The 13,789-nt window shown below is 37.1% G+C and overlaps 1 protein-coding gene across 2 annotated transcripts in view; it reads left to right on the forward strand.

The window, feature by feature from the left end:
- Positions 1 to 13,789, forward strand: part of ANOS1 (anosmin 1) — a 140,500-nt gene that overhangs the window by 73,949 nt on the left and 52,762 nt on the right. For both annotated transcript variants that reach the window (XM_064500789.1, XM_026117062.2), the window contains exons 3-5: positions 2,742 to 2,804; positions 6,298 to 6,520; positions 12,070 to 12,254. In XM_064500789.1, coding sequence (XP_064356859.1) covers positions 2,742 to 2,804; positions 6,298 to 6,520; positions 12,070 to 12,254 — 471 coding nt within the window. The remainder of the gene's footprint in view (positions 1 to 2,741; positions 2,805 to 6,297; positions 6,521 to 12,069; positions 12,255 to 13,789) is intronic.

The raw sequence follows: 13,789 nt of genomic DNA on the forward strand, positions 1-13,789 counted from the left end.
ATACTTCTTCCTTGAACTGAAACAGTATTTTATCATTATTCCTAATTTTATACAGTGTGATTATTAACAAGATCTACAGTAATATCTCATATATGTATGTTTACATACATGTGTGTGCACATGTACACACATGCACAGATTTTGAAGGAGGACAAATACTGGGGTGATTTTTTTGATGCAGTTGTACAGTAGTGAAGAGCAATTCTGCAGCAGTCTGGATGAAGAAAGAAAATCTTCAACTTCCAAATTAAGCCACAGGACATCTTAAAATAGGTATTTTTCTGAAGATTCAATTTAGCAAGGCCAGCCTGATTAACACCCTTCATCTTATGAAAAGTGCCACCGGCCCATAATGACTGCAACTGGTTAGGACCTGTGTTTCATATCTCATTCAAAACATACTCCCCTCCAGTGATACAATTCTGTTAGCCATCGTGCTTGGGAACGTGTTCAGGAGTGACTCCAAGGAAACAGTGCCATCTGCTGAATGAATTACCAGAATGCTTCCCGCGCCACCTTCATGTGTGTTGGTGGTCTGCCATCTAAATACCAAAGCTTAGCTTCTGGGGGTGGGTGGTAATGTCTGTAAGGTATTTTTTATTGCATAAAATACAGCTAAAAATCAGGTGTCAGCTGCTTTTTGGCATCAATTCTTCTCATCCTGGCTAGAGTATTTTCAGTATCCTTTTAACAGTCACATGTTTACAATAATCCAGAAAACCAGGATGTGTTTACTTGCTGGATGGGAATACTTTCTTCATGGGCGTTTTAGGTATTTTTTTGAAACTCTTTGTATTGGTGAGAAGTGCTGTATGATTTCCTTTCAGATATCAAGCCTCAGCTAAAAACTAGTGAAATAACTCCTGGTGGTTTGTGGCAGGTAGTTGGCAACATTTCTGTCTGTTTGTAGCAGTTTCTCTCCAAACCACAGAAAGATGCAGCCCCATTAAAGCTGGGCAATCAGGAATTCTGCAGCAGCCCGGTGGCTCTTTGCTGGGCCAAGCCCAATGCCCTGAGGACTCCTTATACAGCAGGAGCATGATGCATGTATGAAAGACATTTTGTTTATGTATAGATAAGAGACAACAGTTGACCCTGAGCAGCAGTCGGACAAGGCACTGTGTGCTAGAGCCTGTTTACATTGCAGGTAAACACACCCTTGTACAAACACCTTGAACAAACCCGCTGGAGTAGCCTGCATCTTGGTACTTCCTTCCAAATGTTTTGCTCTAGAGCCTGCAAGGAAGGCAGTGCAACAATATAGTCAACAGTGAACTTGGTCCCGGTCCCAAGCTCAGGATCGTGTCTGTCCTGTAGTTTAGGCACAGCCTGTGTGGCTGTGCAGCAGTGAAGCAAGAATTAGGAAAAGGCAAGAATGAGGAAATCCTGACAGCCTTGGAAATCACTGGCGAAATCCTAGTGTGGGATTTATACCTCAGTAAAGTGGGGCTAAACTCGTCAGACAGTTGAGAGAGCGGTAAAATTGAGATGTAGGTGGAATTGAGCTCAAATGTACAGTATCTGTAGCAGAGGAAGAACAACACTCTGGAGTTAATTAAGTTTACTGAATCAGTGACATTTTATAATGTAGCCTTCTATTTACTCTGTATACTGCACGTTGTGAATTTTCAAGTACTAGAAGCTGGGGCTAAAATACCAAAATGTACATATAGAAAATGTTCAAGTGGTATTTTTCATCCTGAAACGCATAACCTTTCTGACTAATGCTTTTATTAGATTTTCAGGCTTTGTCACTGCTAAGAAAAATGCTTAGCTTTTTAATGCATTAATTTTTTCAATACATTAATGATGTAGGTGGTCAGCTGTTCTGAGTTATAGCCTATATGTATTCATGATTGGTTTCGAACAGCATAAATGTATATGTCTCCAATGTGATACTGTGTGTTAGAGAAACAAGTTATACGAATGCCAGATTGCTTTCAAAAACCTTTCTCTTTGCTGCAGTAAGTGTCTTTCCACTTTCCACTGTGACCGTAAGTGTCATTAACTCCCAATATTGCCAATATTTTCTAAGATCGTCTGTCTAACAAAGGAGACGAAGAGGTTTCTGAATGTGGGTCTAAATTTATGTTCAGATTTTTTTTTATGCTATACTGTGAAGCTTGAGTCTGGTTTGCAGAGTCTGAATCTAAACTCTGTATATATCCATTGCAGTAGAGGTTGAAGGTGAAGAAATGATAATTTGGTACTTGAAATAAAGTGGTTTTGCTAACAGACCAGTGAACATTGTCTGTTTATACAAGAATGGTGGCTAAAGCTCTGGTGAGTCTAGTCCATAGCTTGATGAAACAGCTTTTCACCTGGGAAGTCGATGCACCTCTCTTATCTTTAGCCTGGTCAGTGAGGAGAAGATCTAACTTTCTGTAGTTTAAAGTGGTGCTTTTGTCATTGTCTTTGTGATCCAGCAACATGGCGTTAAATGTTATCAGGACCCAGATTCAGTAAGGCAGAAAATAGGATGGCGTATACATAAGTGGGGAGATTGCGTGGTACAGTAAGAAATGCTGAAAATGTTTCCTGTTATCTAACCATGGCTTGCAATGACCTTGCTCTGACATTGTGACACAATGACACAATCTTATCCTCAGGAGAAGTGGATTTTTAAAGCCTATTATTAACTTCCTATGGGCCAAACAAACAACTAGAGAAGAACTAGGATCATTTGTGGACGTTTATTTCTTTCTCTTCCTGACATTTTTCCCCCTCCTGATTCTTCCTAGTGCCTGGAGCCTTGCAAAGAATCTTGGGACTTGAAGAAAAACCACTGCCAAAGTTTCTGTGAGGTATGTCTGCCCAAAGGCGCTCTTTCTCACTTTATTCTAGCTGTCTCTTTCATTTGTATTACTAGAGGTGTGAGCTTTAAGGAGACAGCTAACCAGCAGGACTTATATAGCATTCCGCTTTATTTGAATGGATACACGGGTAAGAATGTAGCCATATTAAGTTTGTGTAATTTTTTTCTTTTCTTTTTTTTTTTTTTTTTTGTTCTGACCAAATGACTTATCTCTACTTGAAGCTTTAAGCTGTGATCCAGCCATACTTACATAACTTTTTCTCTGAGAAGGTGCTGTTAATTCCCTTCTGTAAGTTGCTATTTCTGTCGCATACCCTTCTTTGTCTTCCAGCTACGTGTAAGAAAATGTGTCTTTTAAACAGATAAAATGTCACGTGTGTGAAAATCCTTGCTGGAAAGGTGGACTTTCCAATATGTGAAAGTCGGTTTGTGATTTTTGAAAGAGTAACTGTTTAGGAATAACTGTGTTGTGGACACTTATTTCAGAAGATTAGTATCAAATGTATAATTTGTCAGGAACAGGGAAAACTATTTCTGCATAGCATTTCAGAATAACTTTGTGTATAAACAAAGCCTCAATCAATTAAACTATTACAAAAAAAGATCGTTTTGTTGGGTTTAAAACATGGCTTCTACTGAATTGGTGGAAGTCAGTTGTTACAGTTCTTAATTGATTTTTAGTATGAAATGAAAACATCTCAATAGAAGGTTGCTGTGTTATAATTAAATCAGTATAAAGATACATCTTTATTCAAATCAATGAAAGTGTCTGTTTATAAAGACTTTTAAAGATTTTCAACTTCACCTATAAAAAAAAAAAAAAACAGAAGTGACCTTATCTAATATTCTGATTTAACTTCTCCCTCATCACCGTGGACATTCTCTTTCTGGTGTAAGAATATGTGCTTTGTTTACATTATTCTAAACATCATAAACATGTTTAGGAAAAGGTATAGTTTCAACTAAAAAGCTTTTTCTGTATCCAAATAACTATGTGTAAATAGGGATTACTACCTAACTAATCTATTTAATTTTGTTAGTGTTACAAGTAAAAACTTCCTATGAAAACCAATTCTTGTAAGATTTCTTTAAACAGAATCAACTACTGCTTTCTCATATACAAAACTAGGGTAGTGTAATAAAGTAGTTTAAGTGGGTCTAATTTATTTCACCCTCATATATCACTTCTCACTCTGGCTGTATATTTCCAGATATGGGTGTAAATATATATAAATTTAGTTTAAAAGGAAAACATTTGTAGAACACTGTTGTATTGTAGTTAAAAATAGTGAGCATCCCTCTTTGATTAGTGTTTTGTGGTTGCAGCTAAATTTAGAACTTCAAAGGCCTGTAAGGAAGAGCAGCATTTTTAGCAGCTAACTGAAAAATGAGCTGTGAAATAGGGTGAGGAAGAGAAGCCTTGAGGATGTATTATGCCTCAGGGAGCTATAAAGTTTTTAATTAAGTAGCTGCAAATTTGTGATGTTTTAGGATTTGAAATTAGCTTCACATACACACACGCACGCACGCATGCACGCAAGCAAGGGGCTGTTCTCCTTTTTCTCAAACTCATCTATTTCCTGTGGACACTGTTTGACTGAATTAAACCAGTCTTTTCTTTTGATAGTTCTCAATTTTTTTTGCATTTAGTAAAAAACTTGGAAGCAACAGTTTAGCTTCAAATTTTTCAAGGTCCCCACTTTGGAAGTAATTTCTTATTTATTGAATCCATCTGCTAAAGTTAAAGGAACCTTACATGTAAGGAAGAAAAGGAGAATATCTCTGAACAACATACGGAAGAAAATTGTGGCTCCTGTGCTGCCACCAAATGAAAGAGGCACAGGTTTTCATTTAGTTAATGGATGAGACCTGTACATGGTAGGTTAACACTGGATATGGTTTTGTTACCTAGCTAAGCCTGGCTCACAGCCACCTACTGCTTAAGATCTTAAGATAGGGGTCAAATTGCCACCCCCCCCCCCCCCCCCCGCCTCTATGGCTCATTTCCATCCTCTCCTTTGGACCAGCACTGTTGCTCATCTGATTTTATTATTTGCTGTTACTGAAGTTTAGCTGACTCCATTTTTTCCATAGGGTTAGTTTCCTGCTAGTTTAGCTGCTTAACTGCCTAACTGTAGGATCAGGTAAGGACCTATGGGAGAACAGTGGGTATGCACATCTGGGGATGATAGAGTCAGTAGGAGAGAAACCAGGACTGCCCATTTTGGCAGCAGTAGTCTTTAGACTGTGTCACCCAACTGCATCCTTAAGAGTCTGATTCAAAAATTATGGACTATTGAAAGAAAAGGTGAGAGAGGTAACTTTGTGGCACCTCCACATTCCTGGATTGTGTTGACTTTGCAGTATAAACTGACACACACTTAGTGACCCATTTGGGCCTCATTACTGGTGAAGAAGGTCAACAGTCTCATTTTGCCAAAATATGAGAATACTATAAATGAGAAAGTAAAACGTTTGAATATGGAAGAAAGCCGTGAAGTTTTAGAAGCTATAGGAGTATTTAGATGGAGGTAGATTATAATTCCTGTGTAGGTTTAGAAATCTATAGATCAGATTCTTTGGAGAGGAAAGTTTTTGATTCCTCTAAGAAAAGTTATAGATAATCCCAGTTGCATAGGTTACTTACCCAAAGTTCCACCAACTACTTTGAGAGAATCACTTTTGCTTTTTTTTGCACCAGCATAAACAAAATACAAGCTAACAGAGGTTTAATCCCCTTGTCACACACAGTGTTCTCCTCAGTGTCCTACATGCTATTATTTTTTCATATAGTTTTAAATGAACATTGTAAACCTTTGAGTAGTACACATATGCTATAAAATATCTGTGCTTTAAAGCAGTCACTCTAGGACCTGATTTCTCAAAGAAGTAGCATTTATCTTGGTCTTGAATCAATACGTTTAATTCCTATTTTAATCTGCATTTATCAGTTTTATCAGAAATTTAATTCCAGTTCCATAAAGAGTTATACAGTTACAAAATATATTGGCAGGAACATAAAGATGCTGCTAAATCCTGTCTATTCAGTTCAAACAGTATAATGAGGCAAGATTTAGCTTATTTGTTTAGAGTGGCATTACATCAGATATTGTGGGTAAAGTGTCGAAGGGAGGAATGTGGGGTAGTCCAAAAAAAAGACTGTCTGACCATTGTTTCCCTTTGTGTTGTGAATGTTTTTAATCTGCTGTTGAGCAACTTTGTAGCCAGGCAATGTGAGGAAAACAAGAGAAAGCTGGCAAATATAAACAACCTTATTCCATAAAAGATGGTGGTCTTACTTGAGGGAATTCATCATTCTGTGCTTGGAATGCTTAGAAGTGACTTGAATACAGAAATCTTCAGGGATAGTCTTGCAAAAGCTGAAAATCTGAATTTTCCTTTAGGAGGTCTTGGAAAATGTACAACATTTTTGCTCCTTTTCCTGCTGAAAATGTTGTAAAATTCTTTTGTTTTCCCTTTAGCCTCTTTTCCCCAAGAAGAATTATGAATGCCTAACTAGCTGTGAATTCCTTAAGTACATCCTGTCTGTGAAGCAAGGGGACTGCCCGGCACCTGAGAAGGCCAGTGGTTTTGCAGCTGCCTGCGTTGAAAGCTGTGAAGCCGATAGTGAATGTTCTGGAGTGAAGAAATGCTGTTCCAACGGATGTGGACACACGTGCCAAGTTCCAAAAAATCTGTACAAAGGTAGAGATTATTACTAGGTACTCGTACTGGGCAAATAACTTCAGGCCATAATAAAGCCTCCTAGAAAACCAGGCCCTTCATTTCACAGATTTTTGTATGGATGGGGAGATTAAGAGAGAGAAGGCTTTGGGGATATATCTGGACACTCAAAGAACAGAAAGACAAAGAAAACTGTAGCTTGAGTTTCTGAAAATTGTTTTTTCCTTTATGAAGCCCATGTCTCGAAATCTGTGGAACATAAACATGTGGCTGTTACGAATCATCTTAAGAAGAACAAACTTGCCAGTTTAGGTGAAATTTCACTTGATTTGATGCAGATGAGAGAAATAGTTGCAACAGGAAAATACTTAAAGATAAATACTACATGTTCTATTAATCACAAATAACCTTTATGATTATGAACCAAGTAGGCAGGACTACCAAACAGGATGTTGGAGATAATCCCGTAACAGAACAAACAAATGCAGTGTATTTGGAAACAGTGTTCTTAATGACCTAAGAACAAAATAGTGAAAAATGCTAATATCCACATATATATTACTTTATTATTTGAAATGTAAGGCATCATGACTTATTCAAAAGTTTTTATTTGCTTTGATTTGAATCCTGAGATTCTGTAAAAAATGACTTTCCTTGTCATCCATCAGCATGGCCTTGTACCTTAAGGAATGATTTGTGCTTAGAAAAACTCCAGATTTTAATTTGTTACCATTTAAAACAAATTTGTACATGGAAATATTCTGAAAATATGCTTCTAACACAGAATAATGGCCATATATAAAAGGCATTTTCTTATTTCACAGTTGGAATGTTTTGTTAGAAATCAATTCGACTTATTTTAGCGATAAAAAATAAATACTAATCAGTTACACTTTGGATAGCATAGGTTCTCTGTGAAGAGCCTAATAAGCAGAACTGTGAACTAAGCTCCAGGCTTAGGTCCGAATCTAGACTTACTTCAATCTGTGCAGCTCCAGTTGTTTGCAGCCTTAAAACCACTGGGGATGAGTATCTCTGAGTGAGGTCAGAAGTATTGCCCTTAACCCAAGGTGTAAACCTGCTAATAGCAGTTGAAACAGAACAGGCTATCATGATTTTGTGTAAGTGTACCTTTGATAACAATAAATACCTGGTCTGTTTTGAAAATGGAAGTAAAATATATGAAGAAGACATTGGTGATTTTTTTTTTAAGTTCATTCCTTTAACTGAAATGTTGATGCAATATTTTGAATGCCCCTGATGATGACAATGTATGTCAGAAATAATCTGCTTTGACTTTTTGGGTTTAAGTGTGCAGGGCTGGCCATCAGGAAATACTGCCTTCATTACTTACATAAATGGATAAAATTTGATCTAGAACTCATAAAGGTTGAGTAAACATAAAACTGGTGAGGTTACTACTCATAAAGTAATATGAGCAGGCAATACTGTATATTCCCAATATAGAAAGGAAATTCCCTTGGTTCCAGGGGACTTCAGACCAGTCCCTTCAAAACTGTAGGGAATTCATACACTATCATCCACACCACCTATTAAAATGAAGATTATTCAAATGGATTATTTAGTTATTTCTATTCTCTTCTTGAGAAAAATGACCGGAGTGATAAATTCAGCATTCATATTGCATGCGTAATTATTTACATGGTCAGGCTCCGTACCACAGTTATGCAACAAGATTCTGCAAGGCATTCCAGCAAATATAAAATCTGGAGAAAGGGTAAACAAAACAAAACAAAACAAAAAACAAACAACAAAAAAAACAAAACAGAAACAGAAGAGGAGCTACATTTCGGGAGGGGCAGATGTAGACAGGATATGGTGCACTGTATAACTGCATACAGAAGAATCTAGTATTTGTTCAGGCTAATTATGTAGTAATAGAACTAACCTTCTGTTCTAACATCTTATCACCTATCTGCAGGAGGTGCTTGCTTGTAAAAGCATATATGAGCTACAGAGGAAGGGCAGAATGAATATGGCCTTCTCAGCTGATGAATTCAGCTAATTAGCCTCTTCAATCTGTCCTTTTGCAACAAAGGACAAATGGAAGCTGAGCAGGCTTACTTTTCATTTCCTCCAGGGGTAAATGACCTTCCCGTCACTAAGGAAGAGCAAACTCGGCAAGCATGACTAAGATCTAGTGAATAAGTTTAGTACTAACTCTTATCATTTTGACAGCACTCACAGCTAGAAAATGAACTCAGACTGAATCTAAGAGTCTGCATAAGTTGCTATAGTTTCACTGTTGATCAGGCTCTGGAGGTTAAAGTTACATCAGCAGATACAAAATACCCATCTGATTTAACTGCATATACCCTCTAGTAGTGGGTGTTAAAGCCCAATCCTGAAAGCGTATTAATATGAGTATACTTGCACCACAGCTGCATATAGAAAATGTTGGATTAATTGTACTTATCTTAATTGCTTCTTGACTTGTGCTTGGTATAATCTTTAAACTGCCCATGTCTTTTTTTTTTTTTTCATATCTCTTCCATTTGTCGAGGAGTATTACTAATCAATTATGTAGTCTTCAATTTTTTCCCTGTGCCAGAGGTATGAAATGTTCTCTCCTTCACTTGTCATCTGCCTCATCCACCTGCTTTACTTTGTCTCAACTTGTAAAAGACTTTACTTTGGCAAGTGACTGTCCTTTCCACATGGCCTACCTCGCTGGCTTTTTCTCAGAGGGAAATAACCTGACATAATGATGTTAGGAATAACAGTAAGTGCCTAAAGTAAATTTGTACTTTGCAGATAGAAAGGGAGGTGATATCCTTGCTTAGAAATGAAACAGAACAAAAAAAAGTCAGAACAAAAAAGGAAGAAGAGAAAGTGATGTCAAATGGTTGATTAGGTCCACTTTGTCTGACATGTATATATCCCCACCTAAGGACTTGGACATGTATCTTTTTCCACATTCAGGTGGTGACAGCTGAAGAAATTACCCATCACTGCTTTCCTGTTCAGAAGTTAGTGGAATCTCAGATGTGATGATACTCATACTTGTGTGGAATTTCCAGAACCCCTTTTTAATAAAGATTTAGGGTTCATACTATCTAAAAAAGCCTAATTCATTTTGTCTGAAACAGGTTGAGGAGCAATCCATAAAGCAGATCTGGGCAAGCGTAAACTATGATGAAGAGAAGGTTACGGCACTTAAAGTGTGTGATGGTGTGGTGATGTCATAATAGGATAGCTAGAGCTGGAATGGTCATCCACAGATTAATTTTTTTAAAATTTATTCTATGCTTAAAGAAAAATACAGGTTTTGTGTCCAAAAGGTGTGCATCTCCGACTCTTTGAACAGGCTGTGTTTATAGTCATATTGATGCCGTATCAATACCCTTTACTGTCTGAACTGTCTGAACAATACCCTTTACTGTCTGAAACCTTTCCATGAAAACTTCTTGAGTGTCTGGGGTTGGTACCTCCATTCAAAGTAGATGTTCTTATGTTGGGCCAGCAAACATTTTTTTTTCACAGCATGGAGAAGCATGTGTCATTTGAAAGACACCTTTTGAATCATTTTGCCTGGGCTCTGGTATTGCACACACAGAACAATCAGTGATTTGGATTCTTCACTTAAACACTGCTGACTTCAGAGGACTGATTTGTTCAACCATGATGAAAGGACTGACCATTTACATAATGAAAAGCACATTGAAAAGTGATTGGATCCACACATCTGGATATGAAATTGATGATGCTTGTTCTACAAAAGTATTCTAAAATGCACTTGTGCTATGCTCTAGTTGCTGCTGAGATCCATCTGCATACAATTACATAACACCAGAGAGGCTGAGTTACTTGCAATCAAGTGAATCCAACTGCCCCTAATGCAAAGCAGATGGAAGTTTTCTTAACATACAGATTGTAGGATTATTGTACATCATAATTAAAGAAGGATTTTCAAATGTAGAAATTTGAACTGGCATGATCTGTGATGCTCATTATATTAGACTAAGAATGCTGGGCGTTGAATGATATCCAAGGTTTAAACTGGTGTGGTAACAAGATTTAAGCACTGGATTTTCCTCAGGTTGATTTTAGATTTGTTCAACAGCTACAATATTGATTTTTATTTACTTGTAGCTAATTATTTAGCCAGATTTAGGAGAAAACATCTTAAAATGTGAAAGCTGTTTGTTGAGCTAAGGAAAGATTGGTACTGCAGTCATCTGTGACGAGCTAGGTAGAAGCATTTAAATTACAATTTGTGACACCAATGCATGCAGTGTGACTTATGTAGAGCCACACTGAAATGACGAAAGACTTAAAGTGCATATGATAACCTAATAAAAAGACTTGTATGTCAACATAGCAATTTTATGTATGGCATATCCTAAAGTCACAAAATGCTGCACACTTAAATATTAAAGTTCCTAAAGTCTACCTGTAGAAATGTATCTAACACTTGATTTGCTGATTTAATCAAAAGATGCCAAATTTAAAGAACTGGTCTTTCCTTCAACCTACTATAAATGTTTTTAAAAAGATGATGTTATTAGGAGGAGAAATAACAGAAATAACTGTCCTTCAATGCAGCCCTGAGGAATTACTGTGAATTTTTAGAAAGACATCTTTGTCTCTGAAATACTTGGACTTGGAACTACCCTTCGTAGATCTTTAGAGAAGCATGGAGATTGGCAGATCATACAACATAGATGCATGTGAGTCAATAAAGTCATACTGCTGTGGAGAAGGCAAACAGCATACTTATATCAGAATCTTGTAACATAAGTGAAATAATCCTGCTGTTGTAGTCAACACAAAAGAGCTCAGCTGGAGTCTTTGTCCAGTTTTAGGCATGATCCTGGAGAAGGGTAGTGGATGAGCTGGAAAGTTTCCACAGGAGAATTCCAAGAATCAGAGACCGTGATTTAAAAGGAAAATGGATTGTTATTAAAGTTATTAAGTTATTAAACTGTAGAAGAAAACACTGAGAGACATGATAACAGTCTTCAATTATAGAAAAGCTGCTCCAGAGATGAAGGAAATAGTTTTACAGGATCCATGACTATAGCGGATAGGTATTGAGTTCAAGATGCAGCAAAGGAGATTGAGCTAGGCAATAGCGGAAGCTTTCTAGTGGTGAGGAGAGAGAAGCAGTGGAACAAGTTACTAAGTGATTCTGTGGAATTCCCATCATTGGATATGTTTAAGCATGAATTAGATGAAAATCTGAATGTCACAGATATAGGTGATCCTGGGTCAAAGGAACTCCACGTTATCAAAGCAGGTTTGGAAACTATTTTCTGTGAGATCAGTTTTAGCTTAGAACTTTCAGATCCTTACATATTCCTTCAGTTTTTAAGTGAAATAAAGGAAACATTTTGAAGTTTTTTTTTATAACAAGTTTTATTATTGACAGAGATAGGTCAGCTGTGAACAGTTCTGAAACTTCATTCTCATCATCCTACCACTTCCCGCTTCTTTTCTTCTGGCTGACCAGCCATTTGCTCTTTCTTTTTGTACAGCTCTGTCTACATATGGCTTCATCTTATTTTGTAAATTATTCAGATATTTTTGTCTGTATGTTCCTATTGCAGGTGTTCCACTGAAACCCCGGAAAGAGTTAAAATTCACAGAACTTCAGTCTGGAGACCTGGAGGTGAAGTGGTCTTCAAAATTCAATATTTCCATTGAGCCTGTGATCTATGTTGTTCAGAGGAGATGGAATCAAGGAATCCATCCTAGTGAGGATGATGCTACTAACTGGCAAACTGTGGCACAGGTCAGTTCTTTGTAAAATGATAAGGGTCCTTAGCTTCCAGACAATGATCTGAAGGTCCTCTTCAGATCAGAGAAGAGTCAGAACATATGATAGATGGGCGATCCCTTTCCAAGGCCTCCCTATAAGTAATGACAGAGTCATAAATAGAATCCAGATCTCCCAGGCCTTACTCCACTGTTCCATGAGCTTTTTTCAAGACTTATTTAGGAGAAGTGAACTTCAGTATTTTCACATCAATTTATTAGCTATAGACATATTAAATGCTTTTGATATTGTAGAAGACAACAATGTTAGAGAAAGCTGTTAGTGTGAATATATCAGTAAAGAAGTAAATATTTCTTTCCTCTTCCTCAAAATAAAGAAGGATATTCAGAGGTTTATGTTTTCAAAATGAACTAAGTGTTGTGGGTGTCTCTCTATAGGTAAACATGTTTAGATCTAGCTGGAGGCTTGATTTATGTAAGCCTAGTGAGTGGTACTTTCTTGTAAGCACATACTTATGAGACATATTAAGTTGGGAATTCCAAAGAAAGGCTCTCTAAAAGTCATGAAGCTTTTGAAAAATGTAGAGTTAGATACCAGAATCTATTAAAGGAAGCACTTGAGTGACATAACCTTTTGAAGTCAGTGGGACTCATATGTAGTTTCCAAGGCATGGATTGGGTCTTATTACAATGATAAGAAATATAATTGGTGAAAAGGCCATTTAATTAAAAAAAATAAAAGGAAAAAAAATACTAGGACCTTTACTGTTTGTAAAGTAGCTTTTTCAGATGTTGCCCTCTCAATTTAGAAAAGTCTATGATGTCATGCTCTTATCACTCAGTACAATCCAGGCTGAAAATGTAAGATTCATGAGCAAATGTTTCTTAATGAGAAGCAGCCAACGGAGCATAAATTTTCACTTAGTTCCTTCCCAGTTTCAATCTGTTTTTTAACATGCTGACAGTCCACCTGGATGGTGGAGTTCCAGTCGTTTATCTTAACTGTTTCACCCTCATCCCTGCTGACAAGAAAAGCAAAATGTTGATTCTGAAAAGACCTGCAAAATGTCATTACAGCTAGGAAAAAAAGTAAGATAGAATAAGTAGAACCATCCACAAAACACAGGAGGGAGTTTAGATTCTGTGACAATCTGTGTTCATTCTCAATTCAGATTGTGTAGAAAGAATCTATCTTAAAATAATGTTTGACTTGTGAAATTGAGCACTCCAAGCTGTAATGAGGTATTAGAGGAGACTGTCACTATGTTATAATCTTGCACAGAAAAAGTCATCGGTAGCAGAGCCAGGCATGAAACCCAACTTGTGCAAGTCCAAGGAAAAGTGCACAGATTTGAACCTGATCAAGTTGCAGTGACTTGTTTTTTATCTGTCAGCTGAGGTTCAGGTTTTCGATCTGTGTTCTCCGTATTCACCAAACAACCCCCTGCCATAGCTACTAGAATACCAAGTAGAAAAAATAAGCCAAATCAGAATTTCTCCTTGCAGTTATTGTGTCATGTACATGTGCTAGACTGCAGATACACAACTATT

Source organism: Dromaius novaehollandiae, chromosome 1, assembly GCF_036370855.1.
Source record: "Dromaius novaehollandiae isolate bDroNov1 chromosome 1, bDroNov1.hap1, whole genome shotgun sequence".
NCBI lineage: Eukaryota > Metazoa > Chordata > Aves > Casuariiformes > Dromaiidae > Dromaius > Dromaius novaehollandiae.